This window comes from Accipiter gentilis, chromosome 5 (assembly GCF_929443795.1).
Source record: "Accipiter gentilis chromosome 5, bAccGen1.1, whole genome shotgun sequence".
Taxonomy (NCBI): Eukaryota; Metazoa; Chordata; class Aves; order Accipitriformes; family Accipitridae; genus Astur; species Astur gentilis.
Genome location: NC_064884.1, coordinates 26,901,222 through 26,915,463, shown reverse-complemented (window position 1 = coordinate 26,915,463; position 14,242 = coordinate 26,901,222). Strand labels below are relative to the sequence as shown.

Here is a 14,242-nt window from a genome sequence, read left to right as displayed (position 1 = left end):
CCGCAGTTACATATGCAGCATCCTTACAAGCATCTCCAGCAGCTCGCCTGCCTCTCGTGTCTGCTATTTATACAGTAATGCAACTGAATTGAAAAGCAACAGCTATACACAGGCTAATTTTAAAGCAGTGCTCTGGTTTGTGATTTTAAAAGGCAGCTACCAATAAAAATGTAAATTTAAAAGAACCCTAGAGTCCTTTCTACTGACCCATTGATAACTATATTTTGAACTAAAACTGTTTTTCTATTGTCCTCAAAGGGTTTTTTTATGCCAATATATGATTATTACTTCTTTTAAAAAAAGGTACAGTTATTTTTTATTTCCTGACGGTGCTGAGGATGAGACGACCATCAGTACTAGCTGTTTCTTTTCCCCACTTCTTAAGAGTTTTTCCTTTATGATAAATAGAAAGTAGTTGTATGGAAAAATGTTATTTAATGATTTTTCTCTGTAGTGTTGGATAATGTCTTTGTATAAATGCTCTTATAGCGTATATATTACTTGTGGTAAAACAATGCATGTTTCAATGTGTTAGCCTCCTTTCAGACAAACTGCAAGACTTGGAGAGCTATCCGTGTCTCCTGAAATTTTTTTTCTGAGCTGTAATGCTTTTAAAAAGCAGATCTGATTATTCACATTAGTCTCTGGATTTCCTTCCCCTTTTCTTTATTACATGAGGCATTAGCATGGAAACACACTTCACGTTTCTCAGGCTTTTGTCTGTTCCTGCTGCTTTGCCTACTGGAAGTCAAACAGTGCTACTTGGTTTCTGACATAACTGATTACTATGGAAATCATTACCATGTCATAAACAGAGGATTTCATGTGTCGAATGTGCGGCAGGAACACAGACGATTCTGTAAGCAGAAGGTTCCTGGTAGTAAGGAAAAAGGGAAGAGAAATGCAGAAAACACATGATGCCTGTGCAAAAGCCATTGCTGCAGATTCTTTCTCAGAAGGTATAACCTGCAAGAGCATGGGGATCGAGCAGTTTGCTGGGGTTTTGTGTTTCTAAATGAGTAAGAAGATAGATGTGAATTTGTGCTTCAAGAAATAATTGTTTTATTTTGACTCCAGCAGTTGGCACTGGCCAAAGTGATTTCCGAGGGCATTCGATGTATGTCCCAGATCACTGTTCCACGCTAGGGAGACTAGACAGCTATCGCTCTGCTATGCAGCGCTCTGAAACCAAGGACACCAGCTGCCAGACGGAGGAAGTTAAAGTTGTGCCCCCTTCAATGAGAAGAATACGAGCACAGAAAGGACAAGGCATTGCAGCCCAGATGTCTCAGTTCTCCAGTTCATCTGGAAACATGTCAGTGATGAGTGATTCTGCTGCAGTTATATTTGCTTCTCGCCAAAATAGCGACATAGGTTTTCACAGCTTGCCTCGGGCTGGTGCGAGAGTGTCTCTGCAGTCCCTAGAGCAGACACAGAGCATCTCTAGGCAGACAGAAGACATTGCTGGCACTTTACCTCACCAGATAAGTAAATTGCAAGTGGATGATAGTGTCGTGCATCTGAGGAATAATCCCACGGCGGGGACCCTGTCAAGGCCAAAGTCTCAAGAGGTGAGAAGCTATGATAGCGAAAAGTCCGCAAGCCCGGCATGTGTGGTCTCTCCTCATGCTACCTACTCAACAAGCATCATACCCAATGCAACACTGTCATCCTCCTCAGAAGTTATCGTTATTCACACTGCCCAGAGTGCTGGTTCATTGGATAGTAAAATCACCAGCTCCACTGCCTACCCAAAGCCAAGAGACAATCCTGTTGCCAGCAGTGCAGTAAGTGGGAAAGAAGATCACCATTCTTCAAGCGGTAACTGGAGTGAGAGTAGCTCCACACGTCACTCACAGACTTCAGATACCATCCCATCTAATACTGTCATGATGCTTTCTCTTGGCGACTCTGCTGTCTCTCTTAGCACTCCTGGAAATGCGGAGTCTGGGTCTCAGAGCATCAGCTACAGCTGTAGGAACAATCTTGCTTTACCAAACCCTTCCCAGGACAGCGATGGTAGGAGTGAATCTAGCTATTCAGGGGAGCGAGCACAAGCAGCAGTGAGCAGCACAGAGCACTGGCTGTACAAGTCTGCAGAAAACAGTGAGACTCCTTCATGCAAGGTGGTTTGTACCACACCAGGCTGTGCCACTCCCGGCAGCAACCTGAGCAGCAGCAGCCTGGAGAGGACTTCGGTCAGGGACGATTCTACTTCTCTGTATTCTGTGGACCACGATGGTTATTACGGTTCCGTGCATATGGACTCGGGACTGAAGTCAGACGTGCCATGCAGTAGTACTAATGGTTTTGGGAACCCCAGAGACAGCGTGATAAATGTCTTCGAAGGAAAGGAGAAGAAACATCAGGGTGACCAGACAGGCCAAGGTGAGAAATCCCTTGCAAGAAACATCTCTCTGAAAAAGGCAAAGAAGCCGCCTTTGCCACCATCCAGAACAGACTCACTCAGAAGGATGCCCAAGAAAAAAGCCCAGTCTAATGGACAGGTACTTGATGAAACCCTCATTGCCACCCTCCAGCATTCTCTGCAGCTGAATCTCAAGTGCAAAAATGGCAGCTCCCCTTCCCAGAGCCCCTGCAGTGATTATGAGGATCCCTGGGTGTTGCGCTCCCGCAGCCAAAGCTCGGTCAGTGCAAGCAGTAGCATGATGTCCACCACTGCTCCAAACCTGTACTCCATCTGCACAGTCACTCCCTCTCAGAGTGAAACAAGTAGCATCAAGTCGGAGTACGCCGACCAGTGGGGTTACTACAGCGACTATGCCGCAGTGACAGATGACCAGGTAAAATCCTCAGTGACCCATTCTGCCAGTACATCATCTGCTCTCAGCGATTACAGCATCAGCCACTTCAGTGATGGCTCAAGGGCTTCTGTGCCACAAGTGCCCAGTGGACTGGCCAAACCAAAGAGCACTTCTCCAGAGAAATCCCACCGAGTCACATCGCCGTCGAGTGGGTACTCCAGCCAGTCCAATACACCCACTGCGCTTACTCCAGTGCCTGTAGTCTTGAAATCTGCATCATCAGGAAATGGGAAGTCCAAGCTGAAGCCTAAAGTGCCTGAAAGGAAATCCTCTCTTCTGTCTTCAGTCTCCATGTCTTCATCCTCCACGTCTCTTTCTTCCAATACATCTACTGAAGGGAGCGTGAGTGTGAAGAAATTGGACCCCACCCTGAGCTCTCCTCCGGATTCTGGAGCACCTCCGCCAACACCTCCTCTTCCAACACCTCCTCCGCATTGCCCCGAACTTTCTCCTCCCCCTCCGCCTCCTCCTCCTCCGGCAGAAGTCATGGATCTGTCACCATCGCCAGCCTCTCCCACGTTCCCCCCTCCTCCGCCAGAAGCTGATGTAAATTCTTCCTTTGCCCAGACTGTCCCGTGGTTTCCGCAAGAAGCCTCCATCAGTTCGTTCTCTTCCCCTGTTCCTCCTCCTTCTACTTTCCCCTTAGCTGTCCCGCCACCAGCACCACCTCTTGATCCCAAACTAACAAAAGGTGCAACAATATACCCGCAGTATTCTTTTAAGAAACGTGACCAGGAAGATTCTTGCTACAGTCCAGTGAAGCAGCCATTCAACAAGCAAGACCCATCGAGACCTGTGATGCCCTTAGTAACTACCAAAGCATTGCAAATGGTGCAGCTGAGGTCCGTGAAAAAAGCGACAGAAGGTGAACCATCACCTGAATCTGCTTCTGAAACCACCTCTCAGGAAAAGGGTACTGTAAATTCATCATCACAGTCTTCCCTAAAGCCATCTCTCTCACTAAGACTCAGTAACAGCTTAGGCGAAGAGGAAATGAAAACTCAAGGCACTTCATTTAAAAACTCAGTTCAAACACTGGCTCGGGGTTCTCCTCTCATTCTCTCCGAAAATGTACCTGTGCTTGACAGCGATCAAAAGCCTGCAAGTGCAGTGGGTCTAAGCAAGTCTTTCGAAGCTGATTCACTGGGGACAGCTGCTGAAGACACGCCTGAGTCTTCAGTGCAGAGCGAAGACCTCCATTCTGGCGTGTCACTTCAGGGGTCACCAGCATCTCCCGACAGGACTCAGGTTATACTGCCAAGCAAGAAACCACCTCCTATTTCAAAGAAACCCAAACTGTTCCTTGTTGTACCACCTCCACAGTTAGATTTTACAGTGGAGAAAATAGCTGAAGTGAGTGATGTTGTCAGAAGCACATCAAGCCCAACTAAGGGAGACGCTGTGCTTGCACACTGCGAGGAGGCGAGAAATTGTCTTACAGATGGACTCATTTCTAGCGAGATGGACTCTGGCAGCCTGGTTCCTGAGGGAGGAGCTGCCGGATTCACCTTCTCTGAGACAGCGGGAGCTAATGCCTTTGTGGTGCAGCCTGCTGCATCACCAGTTCAAGAAGAACCCAGGCAGGAGGAGCAGTCCGCTTTTGATGAAGGAAGCAGTTCAGGCAGCAGCCAAGACAGTGGCAGTAACGCTGACGGGCACCTATCTCAAGAGAACGAAAGTGGTGAGTCTCTCTTCTCTGACTCTTCTTCAGATGTAGCAGTAGCTGTTTTTAAAGAAGCTGGGGAGTGAGAATAGCAATCCTAGCATTCAGGTGAGTTTCTGTAGAGAAAAGTACCCCTTGCAATAGTTATAAATGAAAGCCTGAAGAAAGTTGCAGGTATCCGATTAATACTTTATGAGATTTCTTAGAATTCCTTTCTAACTTCTCATTATTGCAGACATGGAAAGAAAATGATGCTTTATTTAACTGTGCTAGGATTAAAACATGCTATGAACACATGGTCGGCTTTGTTAATTTTGATTTTGCATTTTAGTGGAAACCATACAAATTTTCTTTCAGTACTGTTCTCCGCCTGTGTGTGTGAGCAAGTGTAGGCATTTCATGCACTGCAATTTCCTAAGCGTTGTTCTGAAATGACAATAGTGACAACAGTGCACTTGCTAAATCTCTCGAATGCTTTGCCTTAGAGGCAGCGAGGGCTAGTTTCAGCATTATATGCCTGCTGGGTTCCCACGATGGACTGATAGTATTGTTCATTCTTTCTGCATAGCGGAGGTATTTGAATCAGATACAGCAAATAGTTCATTCCTGCCGAGCAATAGATATGGGGAAGAGACGGACGGAGTGGCAACACCAGCGAGACCAAGGACTACTGAGGATCTTTTTGCAGCCATTCACAGGTACTGGAGGAATTGCCCTTCCATACTGTCAGCTCCAGTAGTTCTCTCAAAATTTAATTAACATTGTTTTACTAAAACACACAATTACAACAGTCATTGCTTTAACAGAAAGCACACATTTATCAACTTTCTACTAAGGCTATGTATGACAAAGATAAGGAAAAGAACTTTTGTTTTATTGTTTTACAAATATATTTAATCCATTCTGAACTAAAAGCTACCAGATTAAATCAATGTAGATTATATTACAAATATCCTGCCCCTTAAAATATCAAGTTACATCTAGTATTTATTGTACTGTTCTCGATCTGCCATATTAACTCTACTGTTGCTTTTTCTGTGTATCTTTTTGTTTTCATTCTCGTTCTTCTCCATCTCTTTTTACTCTCTTCGCTGCTTATATGGTGCAGTTTGGGACAGAGGCTCAACGCTAATGCTTCATGGCAAGCGTGGCTGAAACTGGCAAGTAACACAACATGTCAGTCATATGGCAAAACATATGGCAAACGCTGGATTATAGTTTGCCATAATCCAGCCTGAGGTCGGGTGTTTTGTGTCAAACTGGTTAATGAATGAAATGTGCAATACTGGCTCTATTATTAACGACATTATTCATTTCCCTTAAAAACAGAATCATCCTGAATAGGCAACTAGATTTTTGTGCTGTTCACATTAGGTTGTCATAAAAAGAAAAGGAAAAAAATGCTTAAAACCAGAAAAAGAAAGGTGTGCACCATTTAAACAGTACACACAGAAGACCATTACCACTCTCTGAACTACTGAGCTTGCTTTTAGACTAGAATCGATGTAGTGGTAGTGCCATCTTGTGGCTTTGTCTTTTACTTAAAATGTAAAGGGGCCATCTCTTTTAACTGGTTACAGAAAGTGCTTGGCAGCATCCACACAGGTTTATCTAGGTGTTCAGTCAGTTTGCGCATCTGTGCCTGAGTTTTGTGTCAGGAGTACTGAGGGATGGGAAAAGCCTGTTGTGAGAACGTGGCTGGGAGCTGGGAGACTGCAGCACTTGGGATGCAAATGCTATTTTTTCATTTTTTAAATGATTATGTTTCAGATGTTACAAAAATTACATATAGATGATACTGACTTTTTATAACTTACGCTTACCCCTTAGGACTTGGCCTGTAGGAGCTGTTCTAAAAATGGTCTGTTGCATTCATGTTGCATGGCACTCGCTAGGACTGTGACAAATCTATTTTTAGAACGAAATATTCTGGCCAGTAGCCTTTCCATTATGTATGCAGATAGAGAGTGGATCTCTGTGTGTATGCACATACATGTAATTCATGAGTTTATGGGGAAATGGACAATGGAACTGGATGTGACATAGTTAAAACTGCTTGACACATTTGTTATTAAGACCTTGCTTTTGCTGGCTTTAGACTTGAACCACTATCTTCCTTGGTTGTTAATTAATAAAAAATGTTTTGGTTTCCCCCCCGCTATTTCTAAAAGGTATTATTTCAGTGATTGGCACTCTTGAATACGTGCTTTGGAGTAAGGCAAGAAATTTAGTGGTATGTGCGTTAAGGGCAGGAAGAACAATCCAAGTTTAAGTCACGGTTTTGTTTGTATATATACCCTATCTCTGTCTGAAAAGCCACCAAAACCAAATTTGGTTCTTAATTTTAACTTTCTGCCACAATCTATACATGCTGAGAAAAGCTGATTAGATGCTGACAGCAGACTGACTGCTCTGCGCTGCATTCACAGTCTTACTGAATTAGTTTAAGTCAGGATAACTGAGTCTTTCCCTGCAGATCTTTGCAACTGAATTTTTCTTTTTGTTTATTTGGAATTTCATTTAGTTTTTGGCAGCAGTACAATCCCAGCATTGCAGTGTTTAAAGATACCCCTAGGCAGCCAAAACCCTAACGAAGGGAAATCTTTTCCCTGTAACTAATGCACACGCATGTTCGTGTACAGACTCGCAGAGCATCCAAGCACCAAATTCACTTGCTGCCTACGGTACTGATAGACAGTTAAATCTAGACAAGGTTCTTATGTTTGCCACTACTGATGTCATCATTTTATCCCAATGCTATCTTCTGGTGTCCATTCATCCTCAGGCTGAATGGATTTCGGTATTACATTCTTCTTCCAGAAAGGCAGGTGGAGGCACCAGCAGCTGAAAGTAACAGCTGTTACAGCTGCCTGTGGGGGTATCGTAAGTGATCTGTGCATAAACTTCACCACTTAAGAGACAGGATCGCTCCAAAGTCTTGGCAGAGTTTATGGCAATGTCTGTTGCTGCCACCTACTCAGCTGATGGATTCTGCTACTTTGTTTTCTGGTATTTTTTGTTATCAGTAGGCTGCAATGCAAAAAGACATTTGAGCTTGCCTCTGCAAAATCTCAAGGCCTTTAAGAAAGTATACAGCTAAAGATCATGTTACTTGGAAACCTGTTTTACAGGGGGAGCAGTCTGTATTGAACACATACTTGATAAAAATTAAAATGGAATTATAGCATGATAATGTTGTATTTGTAACAAGTCTGCTGACTTCTTTTAAACTTTTGCCAAAATAGCATATGTAAAATTAGCCTTTATACAATCTTTTTGAATTAATTTTTGCTTAGTCAACAAAGAAGCAAAGCAGCTTTGCTACAGATACCAGGCATGTAGTACATGTTTTTCTTTAAGATTTCTAATAATGTGAAAATGGGGCAATAGAAGTCCAGTTTCCACTTATTCCCAGTTCCATGATTGTTTCTTAATTTTGTTTTTTTGTTATCCACGCACTTTACATTTAAATTAAAAAAACACTCCGCCCTTTCATTTGGAAAGATAACTTTCATGTCAGGAAGTTGGTCTCTCCTTCATCTAGTCGACAAGTTGTGCAATGACAGAGCACCAACAGAACTGTGCATTTTGTCTGTGCATGTTAAAAGAAGCTGGAAAACTCGGTTTTCACTATTCATTTAATGTTTGGGTTGGGGAGGGGAATTTTTTTTATTTAATCATTTAATCCAGAATGCTTACGTGTGGCTCACTTTATCTTAACTTCAGCAGGAGTACGTTTCAATATCCCTTTCAAAGGCAAGTGCACTAAACTACACTTCTAATTCTCCAGAAAGCATCAAATGAAATAGTAAAACAAAAAAAAAAAAACCAAAAAACCCAACATACTTTAGATTACATATTTTTAATCAAATCCCCAAACTAACAGAAAAATGGCATTATGTATAATCTTTATAATGCATTAGTCTTAGCAATTGAATACTGACTCCAGAAAACCTGATTCACTAAATTTGCTTAAGTGTTTGAGACATCAGAATTGCCGGTCTTAGTAGTTTCATTGTTCCAGATTTGCAGAAAAAGAATAATACACTTGGCTTATACCTCCAATACCTGCATTAATGCGTATACAGTTTTGGTGGTGTTCTTACTCATGCTTTAGATTTAGATTACTTCTCCCTTATTCCTCTCTTTGCTTTAGCTTAATTCATTGTCATCCCTCTACGCTGAGTTTAATTAGGGGAGGTAAAAAGTTTCATTTTTTGTTTGGTCCTCTTTTTCTGTTGTTTTTCAAAATCAGATCCAAAAGGAAAGTCCTTGGCCGTAAAGATTCTGAAGACGACCGTACCCGCAACCATTCTCCGTCGCCCCCCGTAACTCCCACTGGTGCTTCCCCAACCTTAGCTACCCTCAAACAAGCCGGATCAATTCAGAGAAGCATTCGCAAGAGCAGCACCAGCAACGACAACTTCAAAGCCCTGCTGCTGAAGAAAGGGAGCCGCTGCGACACCAGTTCCCGCATGTCCGCGGCAGAGATGCTGAAGAACACGGACCCGCGGTTCCACCGGCCGAAGACAGATGCCTCCCCTGACCTTTCCGACAGCCCTGCCAGCTGCTCGCCCAGCAAGAGCAAACGGGCCCAGGAAGAGTGGGCCAAGAGCGAGGGCCTGATGCCAAGGAGCATGTCCTTCTCTGGCACTAGGTACGGGCGGTCCCGAACACCCCCCTCTGCTGCCAGCAGCAAGTACAATGTCCGCAACCGCATCCAGAGCAGCCCCATGACTGTCATTAGTGAAGGAGATGGGGAAGTGGTGGAACAGTCAGAGGGCAGGGTCCGAAGGACTTTGGAAGAGCAGCAAGAGAGGCAGCTTGATATGTTTAACAGTGATGAAATGGACACGAATGACTTTCCGTATGCTGAGGAGGCAGGCTGCAAGGAGACCTTGGATCCAACCCATCTAGACTTAATGACTCAGCCAGGTACTTCAAGGAAGTATCTAAGCCCTTCAGCTGAAGAAAGTTAAAAGGCAGTGACAGAAGGCATTGGATATTAGTCTAGAAAATGTCAGAGGACTAGATTCCAGAAGAAAGCCCAGACCAGGACAAGTTTACTTTGCTGAGCATTTATGCCATGAACTGCATGTGTGTGTTTAAATGCTAAAGCAATGATAGTTCTGCATGGTTGTGTTGGGGAGGACTTGCTATGAATGAGTGGTCTGTGGCTTCAAGAAAGTTAACGGTTGAATTTTTTGTGTAAAGCCTTAGAAGTCCTCTTGTGGGGGGGGGAGTTTTCTCAGAGCCTGTAGGGGTGTGAAGTTTTTCTTTTTCTTGAGACTGCAATTGTGCAAGCAAAATTTAGGAATAAGCCTGAAAAAAGAGGAATGGGAAGGCTCCTGTGGTACAAGCTGGACATCTGCTTCAAAAGCATTGTAGTGGTGCAGCGTAGTGTGTTCATTAAGCAGAGGGAGGCACGATGAGGCACATTCACCTATGAGAAGGTAGTAGGTTGGTGCTGGGGTTACATGGCTTATTACTGGGGTGTGCCCCAGTGTTCAATGAAGCGTGTCCTGCTAAAGCGGTTAGGTCACCAGGTTATGAATTGGTCCAGGGTACTTTTTTTTTTTCCTTTTTTTTCCTGAGGGAAAATGAAATACGTAGTTAACATGGAAAAGGGAGCTGAGTTTTATAGCACACTGCTAGCTGCTATGCAGCCACGTGTAGCTTGGTGAAACACTCATTTCCAAGTGAATTGCTTCCTTGACTAGAGTATTCCCTTAGAGAACTGGAACAACTGGATGTGTGCAGAGGATGCCAGCAGACAACAGAAAAGTGGGAGAGGAATTAAGCAGTGTACTGCCAGAGTTTGGAAGGGTTGCATTTCTGAATTAGAAAGCAAAATTTGACTTTGGGAACTTGCACTACAGAGCTGTAGGTGGGGCCTGTCTTTCAAAATTGAAACCTGGGAGTTGTGTTTTGCCAGAAGTCTGTCTTCCATTTGTCAAAATGGGAAGATTATTACTTTTCATCACTTGAAATACAGATACTTGCTAACTTTTGGTTACCAAAGAATAAGTTACAGTTACTTTCCTTTTTTATTTGCCTGCAGTATTTCTCTTCTTTTTTAACCTTAATAATTTAGTGAGGTTCGGTTTTATTGTATATTTTACAGGTAATAAAAACATTTAACGGTTTTCCAATTGTCAAGAAGACCATTAATTAAAACTGAAATATTGGCTGCAGTTTTTGGTTCTTAGTAGGAATGAAGCTTTTAATTTCTAAGAAGAATTTTGCATCACTTGATGGCGTGCGCAGTTTTTGTATTGTTTGTAAATATTGAAAGTTGTTAAAATATCTTTTGATCTCCCTACCGTAGAATTTATACATTTTTAGATTGCTTTTAAGAAGAAAAAGCACTCTTTGTAGATTATTTATTTTAGAGAAATATGCTTGTAATCTCTTTCTTCAATCCTTTACTTGTTAGTAATGTAAATTTCAGGGGCCTTCGTTTAACTCTTCCCTTCACAAGAGGGGAATAGTGTTGAAAATGCTGTGACTTTGCTTCAATAAAGAAAAAGGCTGCCAGTTGCCATATTGTCTTTTGAGTTGATTAAAATCTCCTTCAAAAGATGTGTCCCACAGCGTATGGCAACCCACTGAATGCCATAAACCATTCATCGAACTACTAATCTCCAGTTTTCATTGCAGTATTTACTAATTCACTTCAGAGACAACTAAAGTGTACTTACATATCCATCCCATTTTGGCACCTCAATGCTGAGACTAAAAAAATTGAAATAATCCAAAGCTTTTTCCAGTATCATTTGTGAGTGTTCCTACTGCTTCTCTCTTGCTTGCAACCTGTCGCAGAAAACTAAAATTCTTGGAGAACCAGATTATAAGCAGAGTGAGTGAGAAGTGAAATGAAGTGGAGAAGATAAATCCAGCTGCACTCACTGGAACAAGGGTGGGATTAACTGGTGCACAGCAAACTTTCTACCATTTTTGTGTGCTAAATATATTTAAAGAACCATTGGATTTTTTTAATTAAATGAAAACCTAATTGGATAAAGTAGATTATTTCAGATTTTATTAATACTGAACTGAACTATATACTGTTGCAGGGAGGTAGTGTGAACTCTTCCGCAGCTGCTAAATGTCTCGTGAGCATTGCTTTGGCGATTCTCCCAGAGCTAATCACATGAAACATAAGTGCTGTGTCCTTTTCACACCAGGTACCGTCCCTGTCAAAGCTGTGTGTAAATGCTAACTAGTCCTCATGCCACCATCCTGCCAGGAAAGTACTCAGCCTTTGTTTTATTGTTTACAAATGGGGAAATCACTTAAAAGTGAAGAATTGCAGCACTGGGTAAAATTATAGTTCTGGTGTCTGCAACTTCTGCAGTACTTCACAGCATTCTGCATAAAGTGCCTGTAGGAGGGAGCCTAGCCAGCTTGTTTCCCTGATGCTGGCCAGCTGATGCTGCCAGTTGTTTTTATAGGCTATATGGGGAACTCTTTGGAAAGTCTCAGCTTACATGCACACCATGTTGTCAATGCAGGTAGGTGAGATTAAACTTAAAGTTAGCATGGACTGAATTACTTCTCTGGCCACAAGTATCCTTGATGCTCATCTAAAACCCACGTCTGGTGTAAGGTGAGTTTGGGTTGAGGCTTAGGTTTTGGCTCGTGTGCAGAAGGCAGCATTTATGTAGCCCTACTGATGCTGCTCCGTGACTACATTTTACACAGTATGAGATGTAGTGAAATACATTAAATGTGCTGAAATATGTTTAATAGTGCTTATAATGGTATTTATTTAGGCAACTGATGTAACTTTCTTATGGAGATATCACCATGTCATCTACCCGCTACCATCATCCTCTGTAGCAGCACACAGAATTGGTTAGTAGTTCAGTTTTCTCAGCAATACAGTCCTTGGCCCAAGTTTCTGCTGCGAAACCTTAAGAGCATGACAGCTTCAGGCTGTGTTTTCTGTACTGTCAACAGATTTGATGTGTATGTAATTATGCTAAGGAAAACATGCTTAATTTGCTGTCATGCATCCAACTTCAAAATTACTTTCTTCCATGATAAGCTTCCTCCATAGCGAGGTTTTGTCATTGTGGCTTTATTGGTCAACAAGTATAGATTTAAGTTTAGCAAACCTCTGCTAAAGACATCCAGAGCAGTAGGAGAGAAGGAAAAGTACACAAACTTTGCGCATGCTAAAGAGAAAAGGGAGATTGTTGTCACCCTGATGTTTAATAAATCATACTGTTTCAGGGCTTGTTCAGAGTTCACAGCTGGTTTACAGTTTGCCTCTAAAATGAGTCATTATTGAAGCTAGGTGTGAGATTAATTTCTGGTTTTCCTTTTATTGGGAATGGTTTTCAGCTACAATCTTTTCTGAAATTTTGCTGTGTATTAACTCATTCTGTGCTTCCTTCATTTATGTTCAAAGTTTGTTATTCCTGCCGTCAGATGTAGGCAGTCCCAATCCCCCTTAGAATTGGAGCCCTTCAGTTACTACGTTAATACATTCATAAGGCTTTGTGGCACTTACAAGCCTTCACTGTTTATATACTGGAGAGAGGAGAATGTAGTATCTTAATTTAAATGAAGGATGGTTATGCAAGGAGCAATAGCTTGGTGAGAGGAGGTTTGGAAGGTTACTGGAAATCAGTTAAAAGAATTGGGAAGGAAGCAGATTTGAAGACAGGGTTTTGAGGAACCAGGACTGAACGCTGGTTCATGCGTAAGGCTTGGCCTGAAAGAAGGCATGGGATAATGGCAGAAAAGGTGAAGCAGGGAGATTACTGAGAAGTACATTGAATGCACAGATGGACAGTAAGGTATGAGGCAGGCAGGCTAATGCAGATTCTTGAAGAAGCTTTAGTAAGTACAGAAGACAGAAAAAGGCAAAGGAACAATGGGATAGTCACAGCAAGGGGAAAGAAAAATTTTAGCCTATGCGTTTCTTCACAATTCGAAGGGTATAGAAGGCGAAAGTCAGTCAAACATGAAAAAAACGTTTTAGAACAGGAAGAAGAGCGAAACTGTGAGAGCTTAGAGAAGCAGTAATAGGCTGAAGTAAGGAATGCTCTAGGAGACCTCAGGCAACACTGGGCAGGTGGCTTCAGGCTTGAGCACAACACTTGGAAGGGTTTTGTACAGAAAAGCCATGCTTGAGATCTGGAAAGAATACGGGATAAGGAAGATGAAAGCTCAGATTCATCCTGCCTCATTTCTACCAACAGCCCTGTGTCCAGTGATTCCTGTGGACTAGCTCCAGTTCTCCAGACACCTGTGTGGTGGTAACTTGCTAAACCTTCAGTCGTGTCCTGTCCTGGAGCAAAGAGAGGCCACTTGTGCATGCAGCACAGGGATAAACGTTTTCATGATGCTGCAAGCAAATATGTCTTGTCAGGTATTGTTTGTATCCCAGAATGTTCTGGAAAAGCCATTTATAGCAGCAGTCGCTGCTCCAACAAAGCTGTTGCTATAGTACATTTAAGTAGTTCAAAATGATGCATTGTTTGCGTCTATAAAAGATTAAAAGGATGGAATTCAAGAATAAAACAAAGTGTTAAAAAAATTTACAGTAGCAATGAGGAATCATTTTATCTATTTTATTTTAAATAACTTCAGTACTCAAAAAAACCACAAAGCTAGAAATCACATTAGCTATGTAATGTACAAGGTACATTATATTAGCTTTCTGAGTTCCCCCTTATATTTTATTTTCTGAATAACTTTCAGAAGTTATTTCTTAACTGGTTAAGACTAGCAAAGTCTTCTG

General features: G+C 42.3%; 1 protein-coding gene across 10 annotated transcripts in view; it reads left to right on the top strand.

The window, feature by feature from the left end:
* The window catches only part of NHSL1 (NHS like 1), a 186,412-nt gene extending 172,400 nt beyond the window's left edge, over positions 1-14,012 (top strand). For 7 of the 10 annotated variants that reach the window (XM_049800362.1, XM_049800364.1, XM_049800361.1 and 4 more), the window contains 3 exons: positions 1,081-4,506; positions 5,057-5,186; positions 8,744-14,012. In XM_049800362.1, the coding sequence (XP_049656319.1) occupies positions 1,081-4,506; positions 5,057-5,186; positions 8,744-9,467 (4,280 nt within the window). In that variant the 3' untranslated portion in view covers positions 9,468-14,012. Of the gene's footprint in view, positions 1-1,077; positions 4,507-5,056; positions 5,187-5,596; positions 5,649-8,743 lie in introns of all 10 variants that reach the window. The other 3 variants (XM_049800366.1, XM_049800363.1, XM_049800371.1) reach the window with 2 other exon arrangements.
* The last annotated feature ends 230 nt before the right edge of the window (positions 14,013-14,242 follow it).